This window comes from Indicator indicator, chromosome 16 (assembly GCF_027791375.1).
Source record: "Indicator indicator isolate 239-I01 chromosome 16, UM_Iind_1.1, whole genome shotgun sequence".
NCBI classification, from domain to species: Eukaryota; Metazoa; Chordata; class Aves; order Piciformes; family Indicatoridae; genus Indicator; species Indicator indicator.
In genome coordinates, this window is record NC_072025.1 from 16605568 (window position 1) to 16629082 (window position 23515).

The following is a 23515-nucleotide window of genomic DNA, read 5'->3' on the forward strand; positions in this document are numbered from 1 at the left end:
ACCCAACTGCAGCACCCAGCACTTGGCCTTGTTGAACTTAACTATAGGCTGTGGCCCATTGTTCCAGCCTGTTCAGCTCCCTCTGCGGAGCGTCTCTACCGTCAAGTAGATCAACGCTCCTGCCCAACTGGCTGTCATGATACCGTCACTGGTGCCCCTCCGCAGCCTGCCCGGGTTGTGCCGGGCAGCAGGCTCACCTCCTCCCTGCAGACACAGCAGGGCCTACGGGAGGGCGACCATCAGCCCTCTGCCGCCCACCCCCCCTGGGCTGGATGTGGCCCGGTGAAAGCTGCTGGATGCCTTGTGCCCGTCCGTCTGTCGGCGGAAAGCAGGGGCAGGCAAGGGCTCCTGCAGCCCTGATGGGACAGAGGGGTTATCAGAGTTTTGTCCCGTCGGAGCCCCGTGAGGGGGAAAAACTACGGTTTAGGAGCAGCGTGGTGTCCTCCACGCTCACCTGAGGCAAAAAAAATCCTGAAGAGAGGCGGGGTGGGTGTATAATTAAAAAAGCACATAAAATGTTTATAAGCCCGCCTTGGCCAGCCTGGGGAGCTGCCGGCCCAGCTGAGGAGCCCCGCACCTGCCGCGGCAGCCCGCTCCCCCCGAGGGAACGGGGCCGCTCCCCGCTTCGCCGCGGGCTGGCAGCAACCTGTTGGTCCCGCCGCTGTCGGAGGAGGGCGGGAGGAACCCCCTTCGGCTCGGCGGCGAACCCACTAACAAAGGCGGAGCAGCGGCAGGGCCGGGGCCGCCCCCCGCTCCCCCCCCCCCCCTCCCCCCCCTCCGCCCCCGGCAGCGGGGCCCGGCGGCGCCGGCGGGCAGCGCGGGGCTGCGGCTGGGGCGCTCGCACAAGATGGCGGTGGGGCGGCGGGAGAACGTGCTCCCCTCTTAGATGCGGCCGCGGCGGCCCCTGCTCCCGGCGCCCGGCGGGGCTTACATGGCGCTGGAGGACCTGCTTTGTCTCTGCTTCTCCGTCGTCCTGGCCGTGCAAGGTGGGAGAGGAAGGAAGAGGTGGGAGGCTGGGAGGGGGTCGGTCGGTTGTCCCCAGAGCCCACGGACGGTCGTGCCTGGGGCCGCGGTGCCACCTGCCCTCAGCGCTGCGCCCAGCTCGGTCGTGGGCAGCGGCCGGCTCCCCGCGGGGATGCGCTTCTCGGCCGGGACCCTTTCCGTTGCCATTTCTCGCCCTCCCGTATCAGCCCTGAGTGGCCATTACCCCACCAACAGTCGCCTTTACCCCTCGCCGCCAGTGACCGCCCCCCGATAGCCGTTTCTCACCCACCCCTCTCCATCTCCTTTTTCCCGGCCGCTTTTTGTCCCCTGGAGTCGGGCCGCAGTCACACTCATGGCCTCGACCTGTGTCTGGACGGTGACTGATTTAGAGTCATCTTTTGTGGGTGACATGGGGCATTCTCCACAGGGAGCCCCCTCGCAGAGGACCGTGCTGCAGAGGGGGAGAGATCCAGCAGGAGTGACCCTCGGTCAAGTTTCCTCTGGAGGGACGGCTGCTGCTCCAGGCTGGCCTGGGGACGAAGAACTTGGCTGGCCTGGGGCTGGCCCGGAGCAGGCCAAGGTGTCTGGCAGGGCCGTGGCAGGGACCCTCATCTCCCCTCGCCCCGCACCCAGCAGTGCAGGACGCCTTGGCGGGCAGATGTCCCGCTGGTCAAGGAAGTGACCCAGAAGTAGCCGTACTCCTCGCACCCGTGTTTTGCAATGGTTACGCAAAGGGTTCCGTGCGCGGGCACACGTACGCCTGGATGGCTTTCTGCCTTTGCCGTCGAAGTTTGCGTCGAGGGGCCTTAGAGCTGTGGACCTTGGGCTGTGTGATTCATTCCCTGTGCCTGCATAGACCCTCCAAAGCTTTTGTCCTCATCCTCAAGAAGGGGCTGGAAAGGTGTAGGCTGATGGAGCTGCACCAAAATATGTGAGCCATGTGTATGCCCTGGAGTTGCTCTCGTTTAGAAGAGCCTCCTAGACAAGGGGAGTGCAGTGGAGGAGCCATCCTCATGCCATTGGACATTTTAATTCCTTTTTATGATGCATTCAGGTTGGCAGAACATAGTAACAGCATGAAGGATGTTTAGGCTTTATGGCTTCAAAAATAGCCCTTTGGGGGGAGAATACGGTGTGCTGGACAGCTGCAGGGTTGTTTTGCTTTCCTTTCTTTTTTTCAGACCACTTTGAGTCCCCATAAGGGGTGGGATATCATTTGATATAGGTGGTTGTGTGTAGGAACAAATAACGGCCCATGTCAGTAGCCCATTGTCAGCAGTGCATGTGGGTTTGTCTAGATGGATGGCAGTCTGTGACCCCACCAGGAGACAGACGGCTAAGCTGAGGTGTGTGGGAGCTGTTTCTCCTGTGTGTTTGAGCAAACAGCTAAGTGGATCCCTAGGCTTGTAATGGAGAATAATGATTTGAAAGAGAGAAGGGGGGTGGTGGAGTGGATGTTGTTTTTCAAACCTACTTCAGTGAGAAAACTTCAAATGCTTTGCGGGAATTCACAGTCTTGGCTTCTCTGCTTTATTTGCAAGCAATTAGGCAAGTAGTGGAAATTGGTTCTGTTTGTTTTCTAACAGTGGGCCATGTATTGTGTAGAGAGGTAGTAAGTGCATCCATGCAGGCTGTGGACGTGCTGCTTGGTACATGTGGATGTGCTTTCCAACAGGTGGGTTTGATTCTGGAAAGAAAATCATGGACTTGTTTCAATCTGAAATTAATTTGGCAGGGGGTTGGAATGGTTTTGGGAAAGTCTGCATTTGATCCCAAAGCCCATGTGTTTTGATCCGAAGTTCAAGCCTCACTAGGTATGAAATACATAAAGAGAGAAGTAGACAGGAAAACTTGCCCTACTCTGTGGACTTATGGAAGCTGTGCCAGTTTACACTAGCTGGGGATGTCATCCTGTGTTTTGAAAGCCTTCTGCCTGCCCTACTTTGAGACTGTTTTCCCTGCAGTACCAGGAAAAGATTTAAGAGAAGAAACGAAAAACAAAGCTACCCCTCTTCATTTGGCTCTAGCAAGGGGGTTGTGCTGATTGCTTTCCTTGGGGCTCTCTGCGGGGGCTGTGTTGGTGGGAAGTGGGCTGAGCTTTCCATCTGAGGGATCAGCTGAAATCCCTCTGGGTTTATGTCGTTTGGACTTGTGGTTGAGTCCTCTTGCTGCAGAACAGATTTCCTTTACCTAACTTTAGTTGTGATTTATTTTATCCTTCCTGTTGCATTTGTCTTGATGGTGTCACCACGCAGCCCGCTGCGTGCCTGGGGAAGTTGCTGTTGCTGTCGTTGGGGATTCTCATGTCTCCGCTGCTCCTGTCATCTGCACTTTGCAGGATGTTGCCTGCATGCAGAACCGTTTGCCCTCTCGGCTGTGGTGGTCTGTTGTCACCTGTCCCTGGCTGGGTGGCAAGGAGGCAGGGTGAGTGGTGCAGGTAAGGGGGGGGCACAGACGGTGCCAAAGATTCATGTGCATCACATTAGAGAGATCTTTGCCTGTATCATGATTCCAGGGGCAGGTTTGTCACCCAGGAGCTTACTGCCATCCTGCTGTGGCTGTCATGACAGCCAGTCTCCAGGCTGCTCCAAAGTGGAGAATGTTTCTGCTGGTGTTTCTCTGTTTCTCTTCTGGTGTGTGACTGAAGGAGACACACTCAGGCTTGGTTCTGGTTTTGTTTTCCTTGGTTTCCCTAGCTTTTTTCTTCTCTTTTCCCTTTTTTTGTCCCCTTTCCTTTCACTCCCTTGGAATTCCAAAGTGAAGCAGAACTCGAAAATCTCCTGATGTTTCCCCACTTTCTGCAGCAGACTTTTGGCAGCTGTAGCAAGTTTGATCTGCTGCGGGGGGGGCCACATGGGGTGGGTGTATCACTGATGGTACACGAGCTGCTTCAGAGTGGTGCAGGTCATAACTGAAAAAGAAAATGTTCGACAGTCTGCCTTTGCTTGGGGATGAAGGGAATGATTCTTCCTGCATGCAGGCTTGCAGGAGCTAGAGGCAGCTTTTGTGGTATGGCACAGCTCTCTCTGCGCTGGGGACACGAGAACCACCTGCAGGGGTGGGTTGGGTGTTGCAGTACAGAACATCTTGCCTAAGTGCCTGCTGTGATGTTACACAATCACAGAATGTTAGGGGTTGGAAGGGACCTTGAAAGATCATCCAGTCCAACCCCCCTGCCAGAGCAGGATCACCTAGAGGAGGTCACACAGAAATGCATCCAGGTGCATTTTGAATGTGTCCGGAGAAGGAGACTCCACAACCTCTCTGGGCAGCCTGTTCCAGTGTTTTGTCACCCTCACAGTGAAAAATTTTTCATTGTGTTGATGTGGAACCTCCTCTGCTCCAACTTGCACCCATTACCCCTTGTCCTGTCATTGGACATCACTGAGTAGATCCTGGCTCCATTCTCCTGACAATGCCCTTCACATCTTTAAAAGCACGAATGAGGTTATTCCTTATTCTTCTCTTCTCCAAGCTGAAGAGCCCCAGCTCCCTCAGCCTTTCCTCAAAGGGAGGTGTTCCACTCCCTTGATCATATTTGTGGCTCTGTGCTGGACTGCTTCAAGCAGTTCCTTGTCCTTCTTGAACTGAGGGGTCCAGAGCTGGACACAATATTCCAGATGCAGCCTCACCAGGGCAGATTTGGTCCAATTGCTGCATCTGCTTTGACATCCTCAGGACCCATCTTCAGACAAAAGTAGAGATGCTACACACACCTCTCAAATGTGTTGAGAGGATGAAGTCCATCAATGAGGATAAAATCCATCGGTAAGGATGAAATCCATTAATAAGCATTCAGCACATCTGTGATCATCACTATAGTGTACAATTATCACAAGGGCAGGGTGCTGCATTGTCCCATGTTGGCTCACAAACTCCTGCTAGAGTACTGCTTGCTGGGTGATTTGAGCTCTGCCTCCCTCAGAGCCCACCTTCCCAGAGGCTGGCTGTTCTTCCCAGGAAAAATCCCAGTGCTCATGAACCAGTTTGGACGTTGTCAGCTTTAGAGATGCTGCTCACACGATTTACACTCCCCCTCCCTGTTTAAATGGCTGCCTGGCCATTAAAGCCTAGTCATGGTTACATAATTAAATGGGAATTAATATTTAATCTGATTGTAATTTGTTGCTGGAATCCATCCCAAACTGTATCTCTGCACGAGGTGAGTGAGTACCTGAGGGAAAACTGAGGCCAGTGGTACATGCAGAGGATTTTCTGCTTGGACACTGAGAATTATAAGCCTGCCTTGGGTGATGGCAGAAACCCTAACCTTCACAAACCCAAAGTGATCCTAGTTGTTTTGTTATCTGTGGGAAGCAAATGTTTGCTTTATAGTCAGCTGTAATGCTAGAGGGGATATGGTAAATCCTTGTTATCAGTATTTGCCAAGTGCACGTTGGGCCAAAATCAACTCTGCTGCAATTGTGTTGCATTCTGGAGGAGAACTGGACTCTACTTGTCTGCAGTCTTCTTAGCCTAGTTTTCTACTTAATGTAGTCATGCTGTCTGGTTGTCTGTCCATCTCCCTTTCCTTTAACGAGTGGTTCCTGGACCTGCTGGTCAGTCATAGCTAATGTGGATATGGAAAATTCAAAGTTTTTTGAAGATAAGTGATCAAGTAGAGGAGAGAGATGCATTTTCTGCATGAGCTGAAGGAGAGGCACTTGAAAACCCACCTAGGGGAGGAACCTGAAGTGCTTCAGCTACAGGAAGAGCTTTGAACAGAGCTTGCACCTCGTTTGGGTAGGACAGGGTAATTTAGTCACAAGACAGAAAGCTGCAGGAAATCACAGGCTCAAGTCCTTGTATCCAGTTGCTTATTTTATTTTGGAATTCTTGTATGCTTTAAAACACGCTTTGGTGTTCTGGTAATGCCAGCATTCATGTCACAGGGCTTGGTAGCTGTTTTGTTTTCCTCTCCTCTTGGGAAAGCATTTTTCAAACACAGGACTTGGAGCTACTGTGACATGGGCTCTTTCTGTTGTCTTTGTGTGAGTCTTTTGCCATCTCTGCCTCAGTATCCCTGTTTGTTCCAGCTGGACAGAAGCTGCTGTTGAACACTGTAAACATAAGAACAACATTGTCACTCTAGGTACCCTTTTGGCTTTTATTAAAATCTCATGAATAAGTGACCTCTAAGTGCTGCTTATACTTGTCTGATTTAATGACTTTTTGGTGAGGAAATTCACAGTTGTTAAAACAGCATCTGCTCTCAAAGAGCAGGGTTGAGCTGTGTTTTCACAAGCCCACACCAGATGTAAGGTTTGACTTTCACTGGTATGCTAAAGTCATCCTTGAAACATGCTCTTTCTGAAGAGCAACGGAGCCTTGGTGTGGAGGGGAAGAGCTGGTCAGTGCTTATTTCTAGGAAGGTAGATATCTGCTGAGAAGTTCTCTGGGAGAGCTGAAACTCTTGTCATTAAGCCTTGTGTGACCATATCTAACGCTTTCCTGTTGGCAGGTGTAGGTCATGGTGCTTCTCCCTTGGATGTGTTTTTGTTCATGTCACTGGTGCCCTTTGGTGTCTGTTTGAGTCGGATTCTTTCCTGCCCTTAATCCATGGGATCCTGCTATTGTCACATGGGCCTACTTTATCTGAGAGTCCAGCAGATGTAGTCTGTTATCTCTGTGGGTAATAAACATACTTTGTGGTGGTTATGATAAGCAATTTCTGTATTCCACTGAAACTTTCATATCAGACATTCTGAAATTTCTTAAAAATCTGTCTCTGTGTTTTAAATGCAGTTGCCTGTTACATTGCGTTCAGCTGAGCTGTTGAACAACCTGCTTTATTCTACGCTTTCCTGGGTTTTAATATTTTAATGTTTTTTCAAGATCTCTTGAGTAGATTTCTGGAGGACAGGTCATTAATATTAAAGGTATGTTAATGACATGTAAGCATCCCCAGAGGTTACTCTCAGCCCAAATTGGTGGGAGAATTAAAATCTAGTGTGTGAAGCTGTTGCATTTGTGCTCAGACTGCACTGGTCCTGTCCTTTATTCTGCCTGAGTTCCTTGCTCTCATTTCCTGCTTGGGTCTTTGAAGCACTTTCCCTTTGGAGTTGGGATGATTTAGCACCTTGTTAAATGTAAGAATTTGGGAAATAATTAAAATGGAACTCCAGAGAAAGGTGCTGGAATGGCAGAACTTGGAGCAGAGGCAGAGCAAACCTAGGCTGCAGAAGTGATAGCAGGCTGGCCACAGGTTGTGGGGAATGTGCTAACGTCCTGCTTTATGTTTCACTGTCTGTGCTGGGCAATGTACATCCTAGATAGTTTCTGAATTAACTGTTGATAGATGATCAACCTAATTGGTGTGACCAAATAGGCCATTACTTAATGGGATGGGTTTGCAGTGCTGTGCTGTGTGAATGCGCCAGGGTTTTGGCAAAGCCTGGCTGTTCGTGCATGCAGGGCTTTGATAAATCTTCTTTTCCAAAAGTATCAGCAGTGCTTATAGGTTTTAAAAGTGCCTGAAGTTTGTACTTGATGCCAAACTGTCCTCTCTGTGCCTCCTGGCTGATTAGTTGTATCTGATTTGCAGACTGGGTGCATGTATTTTCCAAACAAAAGTGGAATTGTGCCCAATATTAAAAGAAAACTAGTCAAGTGTTTACTGATTGGTTATTACTGCAGCTGAGAAAGCTTTCATGTTCCTTTGGAAATCTTTGTCCTCTTTGTCTCTTTTTTTTGGTGGTGGTCTAGCAAAAAAACAGTGTGCTCCTTGTAGTGCTAATGTGATGTGCTGTTAGCTTTCTGGAGATACCATTTCTACTTTACAAGGATGAGATGTGTAGTCCCTCTCTTAATCGTGTTGACCCAGAGGGACTGGGCTAGTTGCAGCCCGTTTATGCCCCACCAGTCCCTCTTGTCTGTCTGACACCTGGCAAAGCCTTGAGAGAGCTTGTAGGAAGGAGATTTGGAGCTTTTCATGACCAAAAAGGACAAGGGTCTGGGAGGGCAGAGAATTAGCAGATGTTCAGGCTGATGTTTAGGGGGTTTAGCCTGCGGTGTTGGGATAGAAGATAAGGCTCATGTATGAGATGCTGGGGCTCCTTTGAGGTTATCTTCAGCAATGGGGCAAGAAGTGTGGCATGGGGTGGAGGATCTGTGCTGCTGGCTTGGCTCTGTTACTTCGTGTTTGATAGGTATTCTCCCCTGCCATGGAGGCTTAAACAGCTCTGCTGTTAGAGAATCCAGGAAGGTGACCATGTGCTTCACAGGTCTGTGTGGTGTTGTGTAAAAAGGCATCTTGGCAAAATAGACATAGAAAAGAGGAAAAAGAAACCCAGCATCTGATCCAATCCCAGCTCCTTTGCTGGGTTGGCAAAAATTGTTTAGATCTTCTTTCCCCAAAATGATTTTGTAAACATTACCACTGTCATTGGTGGCAATTGTGATGGAAAGATAAGTGTCTTGAAACTCCAGTTTGATTTATTCCTCCTGCCCCCCACCCCACCCCTGCTCTCCCCAGCTTGCTAACCAGTTGTTTGTGTCATTGCTGAGTGTGGCTTTTGTCAGAGGAATCAAAGTATTGAACAAAATTATTTAGCTCTTTTTCTTAGATCACCGTAAATGCAACTTTTCTTCCTTTTCTTTTGTACATTTTCCTCTGTACTGAAAACAAAGTGAACCTTTCCTCAAGGAGATGAGCTGTACGTTCCTGAAGTCAAATGTCATCCACTTGAAGAGGGTCCTTAGGAGGAGGCTTCATATCTGGAGGCTTTCCTCAAGAGCCTGTCAGCTGAAAATCTGGCTAGCAGCTCTACCTCAAGTACTATTGTGAGGTTTTCTTTACGTGCAAAGTGGGGAGAGAAGGAAGTTTCTCCCAGCTGCTGGCAGAGAAGAGCTTCCCATTTACTTAAAGCTGGTGGCTGCTGCCAGGATTTTCTGTGGAGCAGCAGAGGGAGTTAAGTGTGGGGTGAAAGGCTTCGGTAACACTTCAGCATCTGGGCACAAGGCTCAGCCCTCCAATAATTCTTCTCTCTTTGTTTTTTATATCAGTCAAAGCTCTTGGGTAGTTCTGTAGGTTTAAGGCTAGCAAGGTTGTGTTGCCTTTGTATGTACTGCAGGCAGCTGAGGATGTTTCTTGTTTGGGGTTTCATGGTTGTGCTTGAACAAGAACATCTCCTAAAGAGCAGCACCCACTCCTAACTTAAAAACGTCTTGTGGCTGCCTATCCATTGCAGCTCCTTGGTAAGCTGGTTTGATGTCCCCACTCAGTGATGTGCATCTTGTTGGTGCTGGATGTGGCTTTCCAAATGTAATGGGATCAGAGCCAAGCAGAGAGAGGAAAAGTCAAGAAACCTCCAGCTCTGAGAGTGCTTCTTCAGTGAGTGGTTGAGGCAGAGTTCGGGTTTTGCAGCAGGACGCTCACACACAGGAAACCAGAGGAAGGATTTATGGGGCAAGGGTGTGCAGCTACCATAGAGCTTCTAGAGAGAGGAAGGCTGCTGTCTAAGCTGCAGTTACACTTGCACAGAAAAATCCTGTCCTAGTCTTACAGCAGCTTTCACCAAATACCATCTTGTCTACATCCTCCATCAGTACGTCAGGTACAGTGTGGAGCTCCACAGGAGCATGTGGAGCTTTGCCCTCTTCTCCTCATCAAGATGCCTCTGCCCTTTTCCATGTCTCCTACACAGCACAGTTTTTATACTCTTGTGTAAATGTTTCCAGCCCCTGGCCAGCTGTGTCCGTGGAGCAGCACTGAGCTTTCAGAAGTAGGAAACCAATAGTAGTGCTTCTCAGGCTTTAGGATGGAGACATTTGGTTCCCTGCTGTGTGACACACTTAAGAGTAGCTTTAGGCAACCCTTTGTTTGCATCATAGTTTTTAATTTGTAAAATGAGGTATTAAAATTATTGTCTGAGAAGCTGAGTGTGGGGTGCATGTGTCCAGAGGCTGCAAGGCAGTGTGCTTTAGGTGTGTGCTTCAGATGTGGAGACCTGGGGAGTGGGGAATAGGTGCTGTACAAAATGCATCTGGTGATGTGGCTGTGCAGATGTGGTTGTGTCTGTCCATGGTGTGTAAGAACTGGATGTGTGCAGGTGCAGTGTGAACACAGAGATGTGTACATGGGCTGTGCAGGCCTGTAAATGAGAATTCCTGATTACTTGTTTATGGATGGTAGGGTTTGTAAGTTTCAAAAAAATGCTGGCCTTGTGGGGAATATTTTCTTCTCACCAGAAGCTTATTAGAGTGGAAATTTCACAGAACTTACTTTTATAGTTTTTTCCTAAGGTGAATTAATTTGCTATTTTGGAAAGGGGAAGACAAAACTGTGGATATGTGGTTTTATGTAGGTGTCATAAAAAATGTGACTTGGATTATCCTGTGAGCTAGCTGAGAGGAGGGCAGATCTCTGCTGGAAAATGCAAGTGATTATAGGTTGGTGACTAACAAATAATCCTTGGCTAATATGGAGTGGGCTCAATTAATGTTAATCCCTGCTCAGCAGTAGTAAAAATTGGATAAAGTCAAGGCGATTTTGTAAGGCTGTTACTGACCTGAACATGGGAGCGATCACACAGTGTTCCCTGAAATGAAACTGGTTCTTTGGAAGCAGCAGCATTCTCATTGTCCCCCTCTTGCACTAGAGAAAGAAATATTCAGAATGGCCCAAAATGACCTGGTTGTGAAGATGAGGATTTCTCTTGTGCTGATGTTATGTGCTGTGGCACACAGCACCTCATTAAAAGAGGAACAGCAGTCTAGATTAATGGAAATAAATCTCGTTTTAATAATAAATGAGGTTGTGTTCTTTGGTCCCGAGTAGTCACTATCTATAATTCTCATCTGGCAGTCTGATTCACAAAGGCAAAACCAGTCCTCATCATGGAGAAAAATGGGTGATTTGGGTGTTTTGGCTGAAACCTCCGTATCTAAGTCCAAGTGTTGTTACGAGTGTTTTGGTGAAATAAGCAGAATCACAGAGACAGTGGGGAGAAGCATCACATCCAAACCTGGACCCCTCCAAACAGGAGGGCCTCAGTATGGTGTGACGGTCCCCACAGACATTCTGCTGCTCAGATACTGTGGTGTTGAAAGTGTGCCCTTCACTGCTTGGAAGCAGACGCAGGCCTTTTACTGCCTTGTCCTCAAACTGTCAGGTTTCAGCTGGCTGCAGCTTTGGAAAAAGGGAAGATTTATGTGCTCCAAAGAGAAACTTGGGCTGACGGTGGGTAAATGCACTGTAGATGTTGGAAAGTTAAACAGCAGGGTAGGTGTGAGGGAATTTGGAACACAGGCTATGAAATGCATTTTCCTCCAGTTCTTATGATAGAAGCAAGTGCAAATTTGGAAAATGGGAGGGCAAGTTCCCACCCATTCTGACTCTCAGCACTAATCTTCTTCACTATTCCTTGTTTTCCTCTACCTTCAATGATGTCCCAGGATGTAGGTTTTATTTTGCTGTTTCTCCTAACACAATCCCTGCATTTTCAATGATAACTGAGTTTCCAGATGACACTCAGATGCTGTCTTTTGAAATTGGACTAGGTGAGAAGTTACACCAGGAGGATGCAAAGTCCTTGCTAAGGTCATTGTGTTGTCTAGCTGTGGGCACTCCTGTGACCAAACAGTTTGGCATTGCCTGTTTCATTGTTTTCAGTGTCTCTTTCTGAGACCTACCCTCTTATCTGCTATTGTCCAGGTAGGACTGGCTGGCTGGCTGTATTGATAACGGACCTTTGTGAGTTAGGTGATAACAAAAAGGAGCAGAGCGTGGCTGGATAAAGCCAGGGGTAGTCCACACCCGTGGAGGGAGCTGGTCTCTGACATCACAGCCAGGCAGTGAAGCAGAGATGGGGTTTGTGACTTCCCAGGGGCTGTGTGGTGGATGGTGGCAAAGCTGTATCTGGACAGAGCCTGGTTCTTTGTCTGGACTGCTTACACTGTCTGTTCTCTGCAAAATTGCCTCCTGGTTAAGCCCCCTCCTCTTGTGTCCTCATGCCGAGTGGGTGGGGTGTGTGGTCTGTGGTCCTCATGTCCACCCAGAGCAGTGAATCCTCTCTTAGGGTGATACAGGCTCTTGGTGGCAGGTGTTTGCAGTGGGCTGTTAAACCATACTTGCCTGTCAGTTTTCTTCATAGTTGTTCTGAATTGTGTTCCCTTCCCTTGTATGTTGGCTCATTATTTCTCATTAATTGAAGGTTTGTGCAATTAACTGGAAATACAGAAGAGTTGGCAGGAGTTTGATGAGCCTGACTTTTCCAGGGTAGGTGACTTTGTTGCAATACAAGATGGAAGAGTTGGTTCTTGTCTTCTTGGAGGGGCTCGTTGCACACCCAAGCCCTCCTTTTGGTCCTCTCTGAAGAGAGTTGGAAAGCACAAGGGGCAGAGAGAGGGTCTGGGTGTGCAGACCTCTTTGGTACTTGGAAGGGCTGAAACCAGAGCTGTTTTTAGTGTTTTGTTATTTGGTGCTTTATGCCCTGTCCTGAAGAGACTCTTCAGACTTGAGCCTCAGCCTATCAAAAATACGTGAGCAAACGAGGGAGGCTCTTTGCTTAACTTTTGGAAAACTAGAAGCATACAACAAATAGTTGTAAATACCTGCCAGGGTGTTTTTCTGTTGTGAAAGCTTCCAGCTCAGTCTGAGGGGTGCATGTGTCTTGGGATATGTGTCAGAGCAGCGTCGCCCCTGCGGAACGGCTCTTTGCCCTTTCTCTCTGCAGACAGCATTTCAGGTAAGAACAGAGGTGTGATTTGGTTCTGGTTTTGCCAGGAGAAAGTCAGCACCCAGTGAGATAAAAGGGCTGTCTCTGATTAAAACATCCCAGTTTCTCTGCCTCTAGCTTGTGTTTTAACAGCAAAGACATTGCGCCGCTGGTTTCTCCTTGTGAGTGCTCCTCCTTTTTAACGGCTGTATTCATAGATGGACTTCCCAGCTGCTAGGAAGGACCTCTTCATGGAAGCTGACAGGTGTTTTCACAGTTAGAGCTTAGGCTGTTGGTGGAGAAGGAGCTTTACCTGCCCTCCTCCTCCCTTTTTTTATTTTCAGGTGAGCTGCAGAATCTCATTACCAAGGGCAGTGGCAGAGCTTTGAAGATTTCTGACCTGATTTTCTCATTTGTGCTGAGAAGCAGTGAAATCCATGTGCTGTCAGGCAGACAGCTATTGTGCCAGCTCTGCAGGGTGAGAGAAGAAGCCCTCATGAAAGGGCTTGTGTGGAGAGCTGGTTTCTGATGATGCAGGCTTACTTGGGCTGTATGCACGTTCTTCAGCTCCACAGGTGTTGCAGAATTTCCTACAAGACCTGGATGGGGTGAATGAAGTACAAGTGAGAAGCTGCAGCCTTCTGGGCTCCATCTGTGGCCTTGTAGGTAATGCTTGTGAAGGTCCAGCTTAAAAGGTTAAGTTCTTTCTTCATCATGTCTTTCTTCATCTTATCTGTAGATGCAGATAAACAGTATGTAGGATCTGTCAGTTGCTAAACATCATCTACTGTCCTTCAGGCCAGTTTTCTGCAGATGTGACTTTTTAATGGCTTCTAACAAGAGAGACATGCAGAGCAAGACTGTAACCTTGAGAAAGCTCCTTCTGCCACTGTTTATGTTTAGGACCATGGTCCGTGGAGGACTTGCAGATTCTTTTAGCATAGATAGAGGACACCTCTGGAAGTAATAACTGAACAAGGCACAGCTATGGGTTATGACAGGACAGGCCAAAGACATCCAGGAAGGGAAGAGCTGTTTGCTGAGGATGCATGAAGCAGTTTCACAAGTAGCTTAAGGAGCAGAACCAAGATGGATATTCCAAAAGAACACAGCCATAGTGCTCTTTTTTGGAAGCTGAGGCAAGATCCTGGAGCCACAGAGATGGGCAACTCCATCCTGTCCTCACTTTGCATGCAGATGTGTCTTGTGTGTCAAGGTGGGCCACGGTGAGGTGGCAGTGGGGACTGAGCTGTGCCTTGTCCAAGGTTTTCCCTCTGACTTGGGTAGAAAATGTTGGGTGCTTCACAGAGGCCTTAAGTGAACAAAGATGCCTAGCAGCTGCTGTGGAGATTCATCCTGTTCTCTCTTTTTCTCCACAGAGAGACTGTTCGACATGCTATGATGTATAATTGCAAAGGTGATGAGTCAAACATAGCAAGTTTCAGTGGTGTGGGTGCAAGGGCTGTGACAGAGCTGTGTATTTCCACATCTTTTCCAAGACTCTGATAGAGACATATTTGTATTTAAGCTCAGATACAAGGAATCTTCTGCTATTTGAGTGAAATGGTTCAAAATACTATTAACTTTAGCTGTTTCCATCCTGCAGCTTCGGTGAAGTGTTGCCATACCTCTTACAGCGAGGAGCTTCTGAGGCAGATGTGGACTAAGTAACACTAAACGCCATGTACCAAGAAGGCAAGCAAAAGGAGTGCCTTGATCATCAGCTGAAGGCAGAGGGATGAGAAAGATCTTTGATGATTAAGATCTTTGATCTTTAAGATGATGAAAAATTCAAGAACAGTAGATTGTATTCCATCCTGGCACTGTTCCCTGGGTTTTCTTTGGGTCAGTATCTCTGTGCTTGTGTTTCCTTATGGGAACAGGTATGATCCAAACAGACCCAAAAAAGCATCAAGGAGTATAGTTTATTTTTCAGATGCTGCAGGTGACATGGCACCGAGGAGCCTGTAAGAGCTGTTTTTTTCCTGGCCTTCTGTCCTGACTGGTTTTGTATGCATTGGGAGTCATCTTTCCAGTTTATGTGCAGTTGTGGCTGGGTAGAAGGCCATCAATTGTGTCCTGTGGCAAGCTGACCTGGCGCAAAACGCTAGTTCCTGTTTGCATGACTTGAGAGGTCTGAGTGAACCCTCCCAATACTGATTCGTAGGGGAAGCCAACCAGTTTCTACAAGGCTATTGCTTACTCTTGATAATATTCTCTGTGGCTTGCATGTCCATGGGGAGTGCTGAATAAAATGAGTGTGCAGTAGTCCTTGCACATTTCAAGTGTTGCTTTCCCTTTCTCTGGTTCCAGATAGCAGCTGAGAGAAAGTTGGTTTGGAAAACAAAGCTGTTAGGAACTGTTTGTTTAGACACAAGGCAAAATAGAAGTAGAAAACATAATCTGTGTGTTCCACTCAGCCTCCCACCTTCTTTTTGTTTGCAGTGTCCACATACGGTTTACTTTCAGTAAACAAAAGATGTTTCTTATAAGCTGATGTTTACTAGTTGGGAAATGTGATTTATGAGAGAATAGAAATCCCTGCTTGTGTCTGTGTTTTCAAATTGGAGCAAGAGTTCATAATTTTATAGACCTTTCAAGAATAGATTTCCTAAAGCAAACAGTGAGGAGCTGGTAAATTACAGCCATGTAAAACAACAGTGTAAGAGTGTGATTGCTCAGTACTAATGGCTTTATTATTCTGTGCCAAACAGGAGTGGTTTGGATTAGTGGGAGATAACATGTCTTTCCTGAGATAGCTTTGGAGCTGATTCAGAGGAGAAGACAGTTTTAGATTCTTGGGTAACTTCTTTTCCTAATGAGTGAGATAACGACTGTATGGCTGTGCTCTTACTCCAGCTTTTTTCCAAGACCGTGCAAGGAGAAGTTCCAGAAAAGCAGCCTATAGTCTGAGAGCCACTGAACTCTTGCTGCCTCCGATTTAGACAGGATTTCAGGTTCCCCAGCATTTCCTTGGGGAATCTCTGTGACTTGTTTGCTCTTTTGAGGAAATAAAAAAGCAATTCATTTCCCCCCCAGAATAATGGGTATTGATGCCTCTTCTCACCCCTGTCTGAGCTCACAAGCCTCCAGGACTCTCAGAAGTGCAGTGTCCAAACCAGGGGCTTTGGGATGGAGCTGCTGTGGGGGCTGCTGAATTCCTCAAATCACTAGACAGGACCAGAAATGACCTCAGAGTGCTGGGCGCTGACATCTGTGGATGCTGTTGAGACCCAGGTTTGCACCCTATCTGCCCACTTCTTTCCACAGCTGCTCACATGAAGCTTAAGCAAGTTGAGATACCAGATGGCTGATCTTGCCTCTCTCTTCCTTGTGTCTGTCATCTCCAAGTGCTGGTGTCTTAGAGTTGTGCTGACCTGGCTGGGAACGAAGCTTTGAAAATGGCAGCCATTTGAGGAAGGTCTGTGCTCCCTTGTGCAGCTCTGCCAGCTGTTACCTGCTTGGCTCTGCTGGGCAGTGTTCTGCAGCTAGTGTGAGGCACAGGTGTACAGGTGGTCTCAGTTTGAGCTCCTGCTTCCTCTGGTCTTGCAGTTAAGTCTGTGTCTGAGGATGTATTCTGAAGCATGAGTGGCATCTCTGACAGATGTATGCAGTGACCTCTGCTGAGACATGTATGTTGATGGACCAATCTTGTGTAGTTCAGTTTCTTTCTCCTGGTTCTCAACTTTTATGTGATATATTTGGCTTATTTTTGGCTGCCCTACACGTATGCATGCTGGAAAACTTCATACCAGCGTAGTTGGGTTCTTGGAAGAAACTGTCTTTGCAGAATGAGCTGTGGATTGTAATGAAATAGCTTTGCAGTGACGTAGTTTCAGTGCTGTAGTGTCTGTGCTGGCTTTCAGGTTGTTCTGGGCTAAAAATATGGGCCATTAAGACTTCTGGAACAGAGTGTAACCATGTTTTAAAGATACTTTATTCCTTATGTGTTATTGCTAAGTGATTTAACTGATACTGCATTTGGAGAGCTGCTTTGTAAGAGTACTTTGTCTGAAGTGGGAGTTGAGGAAAGAACCAAGCGTGTGTGTGTGTTTCTGATGCTGAGGACATGGTGCTACCTTAGAAGGTTGGAACCAGGGAGATACGACTTGGGAGCTGCCCTGGTATCTGGCACTAACTAATCAGGGCCACTGGACCAGCTGTTGCCATTTCTGATCTTTCCTGCTGCCAGATGAGAAGAGATTCAGAACTGCATGACAAAGATTTGCATTAGGAATTTTACCACCTACTTCATTTGAAACTGGATGCGCTTGAGATGTGTTGAACAAATGGACAGTGGCCTTTCTTCTCCCTGAGGACAGCTTTGACATGGTTGGCAAGCTGCAGATGGGGCCCAAGGCAGAAATGCAAATGGGCAGTGCTGTGATGGGAAGCATTTGGCAGCATCTCAGGCTCCAAAGCTACCTCCTCACGGCTGCCTGCTCCTGCACTCGGGGTTGTGCTGACACAGCTGGGTGCGGGCTGCACTGCGAGCAGTGCGAGTGGAGCTTTGGCCTCAGAAGGGTGGGATTAGGGCCTGTGCTGCTGGCACTGTGAAGCTGGCCAAGCCCAGGCCGTACCAGTGCTGCTTGTGAGAAGCCCTCAGAGGTATACTGGCTTCAGAAGGACTGCTTTGATTACAGCTTTGCAGGGAAGTGTGGTAGTGAGCATGAACAGCTAATGAGTTTTTGTAACCCTTGTTTGTTTGCCTTTGAAGATGCAAGTCCCTGGCTTGCCTGCCTGGCTCCTGCTCAGTGTGGTGGCAATGTCAGTGCCGGTGTGTGAAGCTCATGTTACATGGCAAGAGTTCAGGCAGGTTTGGTTTCAGCACATGTCTTGTCCCTGAGCTGTTCCAGCACTTTCCTGACAGGAGGCCATCAGTGTCAGAACAGGTTTGGCCCTGAGACTGTGAATTTTCAAAACAGTTCTGAGGGGCAGATTTCCCACAGTGATGAGTTCAGTGGTGGGTTGGCTGTTTTTTTGTCAGATCTGTTGCCTGAGTTATGTGGAAAGGTTTTGTTCTGGAACAGCCTGCTCCTGATCACCTGCTATCTCCTCTGAGCTTTCAGGCATTTATCTGAACAGTGGTTTTCCTGACAGTTTTCTCATTGGTGAGTGTTGGAGAGGCCACTTTTTCCTCCTTTTTCCTCATCACCGAGTGATGGAGAATCTCCTTTAAGGTAAGTATGTTCATTTAAGGCTGGGAAGTTTTGAATCCAGATCAGCAACAAATCTAAAACACCCCTGATTTTGAGCCTACCCTATCTGGAGTTTGGTTTTAATCACAAGTTTGAATAAATTAAGTCTATTGAAAACATTCTCAGTGAAACACCCTCTTCTTTTTTTTTTTTTCCCCAGAAGCTGTTAGCTGTCTTCAAGAAACAATATTTTAATTGAAGCCATGATAAAAGCAGAGCAGCAGTGGTTATTATAAAGCTTAATTTATTAAACAGCTTTGTTTTTAATGCAAAAAAAAAAATTGTAAAGAAAAAAAAAAGCTGTGCACTTTAAAACTGTCAAAATAAAACCTACAACTTTGAAGTCTTAAAATACTTTGGGAAATGCTGAATGTTTTTGACTGGTTATGTGGAACAGCTGAACTGACTTAACTGGAACAAAATTAGAGGAACAAAGAGGTTTTGTTTCCAGAGTGTATTCTTTGCCCTTTGACAGCACTGTCTGGCTTACACTCCCAAGTTAGATACCCAGAGCAGGTCACTGTTAGCTTGCCCCCTTTGGTTAGACTTTCTCCTTTGTTTTAAAAGAGCAAAAATTAGAGGAAGATTTCAAGGTAAGAGAAGAACTTGAGCCTGCTATTGTGTTGTTGTTTTGATGGAGTCCGAGTCTCACATTGATAGTGCCTCTTCCCCAGTGCCATGTGTTAGTGCTGATTTTAAGGATACCACAGCGTAGCAGGGGTTTTCCTGGCTAGTGATTGATGTCACATCCGTGAGCTGGACCCTCTCAACATGACCTCAGAGTAAGAGACTCACTTTGCATAGAAGATGCCCTGAAAGCGAACACTTCCCTTGTACAGAGCAGCATTCATCAACACAATGCTGGGATGGTTTTTAGTGCATGGGGTATCCTTAGCATGGGATACTCCATGGTATCCCATGGGGTACACCACCTCTGGGAGCTGCTCATGTTCTTCTGCAGCCAGGGCTATTTGCATGAAAACAGGCGCTCTGTAAAGTCAGTCTTCTGTTAGGGAAGGAGAGACAGCAGGAGGAGATGAGCAGCTGAGAAACAGAGCTCTTGTTTCCATGCAAATACCCCAAAGAACAAAAGAGGGTGAGTAGCATGCTCAGAGATGGAGACTGCAAGGAGAAAGGCAGGTCCATGTGAAAGTGATTTTTACACTGTTGTGCACCATGGGTCTCATGGGTGAGTCACAGATGCTGCTTTTGTTTTGAACTTCTCTAGGTTAAATCCTCCACTCTCAGTCTGTGGGAATGTTGCTGCTGACTTTGCTACACCAGAATTAGGACTTTTAGGGTCTGCTGCCAAAATCACAGAATCAGGTTGGAATGATGCAAGTAACCTATTCTTCCCAAATCCCAGCTTCTAGGGGCAGCAGCATGCAAAATAACACAGAACTTGCCTCGTCTGCCCTAGTAGTGCACTCGCTGTGGCTGGCTCTGAGGGTCTTGGTCATATTTCACTGTCTCTAGACTGCCCTGTGATTTCTTTCCCAGGGTACTGGAGTGCTCTTATTTCTCTTTTCTTGGCACCTGAGGGTGAAGGGAAGGTGACAGAGGATGGGAAGCCCTGTGTTGTAGGTAAACCCACTAACAAAACAATGTTGGGAACGGCAGCTTCACTCGAGTTGCCTTCTTGAGGCACTGCCAGGCTTGAAGGTCTTTGAGCAGAGTTGGGACCGGAGGTAGACTGGAGTACACCACAGCCCTGTGGTGTACTCAAAGTAATGAGGCATTGGCAAAGAGCTCATGGATGGATTGACATTTGCTGCAGCAGACAGCTGGGATGCTTTGAGACTTGGCTGCTCAGAGCTGCTTGTCCCTGTGGAAGATAGTACCAGGCAGAGGAGCAAATGCACCTCTCCCTCTTCTTTCACTGCCCTGAGCAAGATGCAAACCTGTTCCTCAGCGTTCATGTCCTTTTGACCTGCAGCTACTGAGCAAGCTGCAAGCCAGTGTGCTGCCTGAGCAGATGCATGCTCAGTTTAGTAGCTTGCTTAGGAAGAAGTATCAGCAAGATGTCAGAAAGGTTAGGCTCATTACTAGATCTCATTAATTCTGTGGAGTACCCTGTAGAGAATATATTAATATTCTTATTCTGTTGACATATATTAACATATATAATCGTTGTATAATTGTTACTAATGATTATGATGATAATAAGCTTCGTCCCATAGACAGTAGTCAAAATGGGTGTTCAAGAGTCCCTGTAGATATCTTAAATCAGAGTGATGGACAGAAAAGTGCTGATGTGAGCAGCTTTCTGCCTGCTTCTGCCTGGGAATAGTGTGGACATGAAGGCCAGATTTCACAGGTACAGCCTAATGTGCTTATCTGTGCTGGTTGGTTGGGTCAGGCACTTCAGGTCAGTTAGTTCCTGTGCTTTTATAGCTGGAAATTGCTGTTCCTTACCCTGGCAGTTGCTGCTGTTCAGCAGAAGCACAGTGATTTGATGCGTACGTGCTCTGATGATGTTGCAGTGATGCAAAAGTAAGAGGACATTGCTTAAGTCACCTTGAGCTTGAAGTGTCAGTTTGGAAGCCTGTTCTGATTTGCCTTGCAGGAAGATCATGGTCAGTGATAGTCTTATCTGGGGGTGTCGTTCCTGGAAGCGCTCTAACTCCAAGCTTTCCAGAGCACTACCTTAGATGAGATAAAGTTCTTAGTTGTCTGTGTGATGTTTGCCTATATAGTTGTTACCCTTCTAGGCCAAATCTTGCCATTAGTTACAACAGAAAAACTGGGTTTTTTTGGTGGATGCTTTGATTATTGGATCATTAAAAGAACTAAGACGTGGAGCTCAAAAGGTTCTGGATTAAAATGTCTTCTCCTGTTTTCTTAAGTATCTGCTTGCAATCACATGGAGACCCACAGCAGTTACAGCCCAAGGCTTGGCCACACCCTGTGGCATATCTGAAAGCCAGAGCCTGGGTGGACAAACCAGCATGATTATAGCAAAATAGTATTCAGGATTGTCCACAGAAAGATGAACTTTTCAGGCCAGCTTTTACTGATGCAAATTGCCAACCGCTGTGTTGCAATAAAGAGTAGAAAAGACTAAATCCAAAATGCTGGGTGGGAAAGGGGAGTCATCTAAAGTGCTTTATGTTGCAAGATTTCATGAAAATGGTTTTGAACTGTTCTGCTGCATTTACCTTGCAGCGAGGCCAGCTCTGCCAGCTGGCAGGTGCTCTGAGCAGTGCATCATCCTGGAGATGTTTGGGTGGAGCATGTGTGCTAGAACATCCCGTTCATCTCATTGGGGTCAAAACAGGATTGTTCCCAGGGGTGCCTTTAGTTTAGAAACATACATTTTTAAAAGGCTTCATCCAGTGCAAGTGTAAAAGTCTCCAGCTTGGTTTTCAGTATCTTTTTTTTCTCCAGGGCAGCAGGTCCAGGTCACTACCTTCCCAGACAGTGTGATGGCTCTCTAAAATATGTCTTGGGGTTCCTAGACTGTAGGATCAATGCATTCAGTGAACATCTCTTTCATTAAGTTCACATTATATGATAAAAAGGACATTTTTCTTCTTTCCTAGTGGTTCCCATTGCTCTATAGTAGTTCCTTTGCATCTGGTGCCCACTGTTGGAGCTCCTATTGCCTTTATGAATTCTTCTTCCTGCTGCTTTCATTGATATTCTTACCTGCTTTGGGATTTTGTGGTGTGTTGGGTATCTTGTGGTATATTTGGTTTGTTTGAGGTTTTTTTGTTGTTCTTTGTTTGTGTTGTTGTTGTTGTTTTTTCTGTTCAATACCCTGGATTAAAGTTGTGTGCTCTTTGCAGCAACCATCTTGGCCTTGATTTTTGTGTTCACAAGAAGCATCCAGTGTAGTTTGGCCTTGATCTTCAAGCAAGACCACCCCAAGGAAAACAATACAGTCTGCAGTCCTTATCCTGCTTTAGCTTAGAAGTTCTCATTTCCAGGGTTTTTGCCAAGACCCTGATGGGCCAGGTCCAAAAGGTGGATTCAGATATGACCCAGCTTCTTCAGAACTTTGTTTCCAGCTTCAATCCTTGCATCCTCTCCCGTTAGTCTAATTAAAATCCGCTGTAACAAATGCTGTGAAGCCAGCTGCCGTGCTTTGGCAGGTAGCAAGTGCAGGGCAGTGAAGCCTCTAGCTAATCCATCCATGCTATGAAGTCATAAGAATCTTGTTAATTTTTAAAAAGCCCTTGATGCCCGCTAATCCAAATCAATTTTCATTTCTTTCATAAAGTCGTGCTTCCATTTAGGCTTCAGCTAAGAATTACAGCTAATTTGTTCGATTTTATAACAGTATAATTGAAAAAGTGATTTTAATGTCCTGGCAACCATATTCCCTTTCTTTGGTTGTTAATGAAAGAATCCATTAAAGTTAAATGATTTGGGCACAGATTCAAGTTGAATCGCCTGAATATTCTAGGGGAGTGTTCCTGACCATCTGCTGCTCTGTCATTGGCGTTTTGTGTTGTAAATGGGACTGAGAGAAGGACTTCACAGATCTTGGTCAAACCATTAAGCATTAAATGTCATTTTAATTTTCTGATCTTGGTGTAAATTGTGGGAACACTCGGGAGAGTTGGGACTGCTGTGGTCTATGCTGTCCTTTGCTCCTAGGTGTGAGTGCTGAGCTGTACTTGAACGTCCTTTTCTCAGCTCTCATGGCTGTTTGTGTTGATTACAGTACATCACCCAGCGGCGTGTGGCAAGTTCTTTTTAACGGCAGGTGAGACAACTGGAAGTGGAGGCTGTGAAGGGGAAAGCACGTGGATGGAGAAGTGTTTCTCCTGCTGCCTCGAGTCCTGCTCGGTGTTTCCATCTGTTTGCAAATGGAGCAACGCTGATGAGCGTTGAGCAGAGACAACTATTGCATTAGAGCAGCTGTTGTCATCACCTTCCTTCTTTGCCTAGTGCCCTGGTGAGTGATTTTAGGGCTGCTAAGCCAGGCTGAGGTTTGGAAGCCAAGCCTTGTGTACCCAAGCAGGGGCCGTGTCCTAGGGCTTGTGCCCTCCTTTCCCTGTAACAAGCTCTTGCTCTTTCACAGCACTGTAGAATCCTTTTGGTTGGAAAAGACCTTTAAGATCATTGAGTCCAACCATCAGTGCATGCTGCCAAGTCTGCCACCAAATGTCCTTCGCTGCCGAGCTTTCTTGCAGTCCTTGGTGACACATGACATGGCTGACCTGCTGGCAAGCAAAATGGACAACAAATGAGGGCATGAAATCCTCTGGGGCTGGCTCTGGCTCTCACTGGGTTTGAGCCCATGCCTTGGAGGTGGCTGAGGCTCTGCATCCTCTGTTAAAACTGGAAGCATGTCTGTCTTGTCAAGGGTAGCTCCCATCCCCATGCTATGACCTCAGGCTGCTTATCACAGGGTTAATATTTACCCACTCAGCTAGAGTGGTTCTCAGTCCCCCTTTCAACAGCCCTTCAGTGTGAGGAGAAGAAAACCAAACCAAAATAAAACTACAGGTGGTGCCTTTCTTTGGGGATTATAAAATGTAGCCCAAGTTTCTGGAGGCCTTTAAAATGAGGGAGAGGCAGGACATGCTCTGTCAGTTTGCTCCAGAGCTTTGCACTGCATTTTGCATCTAAAAGTCTTGAGTTGCAAAGGCTGAGGAATTGTCTGGCAGAGAGAATGGGATTTATTTGCTGGGAAGTTTGGCTGCTGGCTTCAGACCTGCAGTAGGG

General features: G+C 47.1%; 1 protein-coding gene across 1 annotated transcript in view; it reads left to right on the forward strand.

Moving 5' to 3' along the window:
• Nucleotides 1–886: 886 nt before the first annotated feature.
• Nucleotides 887–23515, forward strand: part of IGDCC4 (immunoglobulin superfamily DCC subclass member 4) — a 96298-nt gene continuing 73669 nt past the window's right edge. Inside the window, exon 1 of the mRNA XM_054388147.1 lies at nucleotides 887–986. Coding sequence (XP_054244122.1) covers nucleotides 887–986 — 100 coding nt within the window. The remainder of the gene's footprint in view (nucleotides 987–23515) is intronic.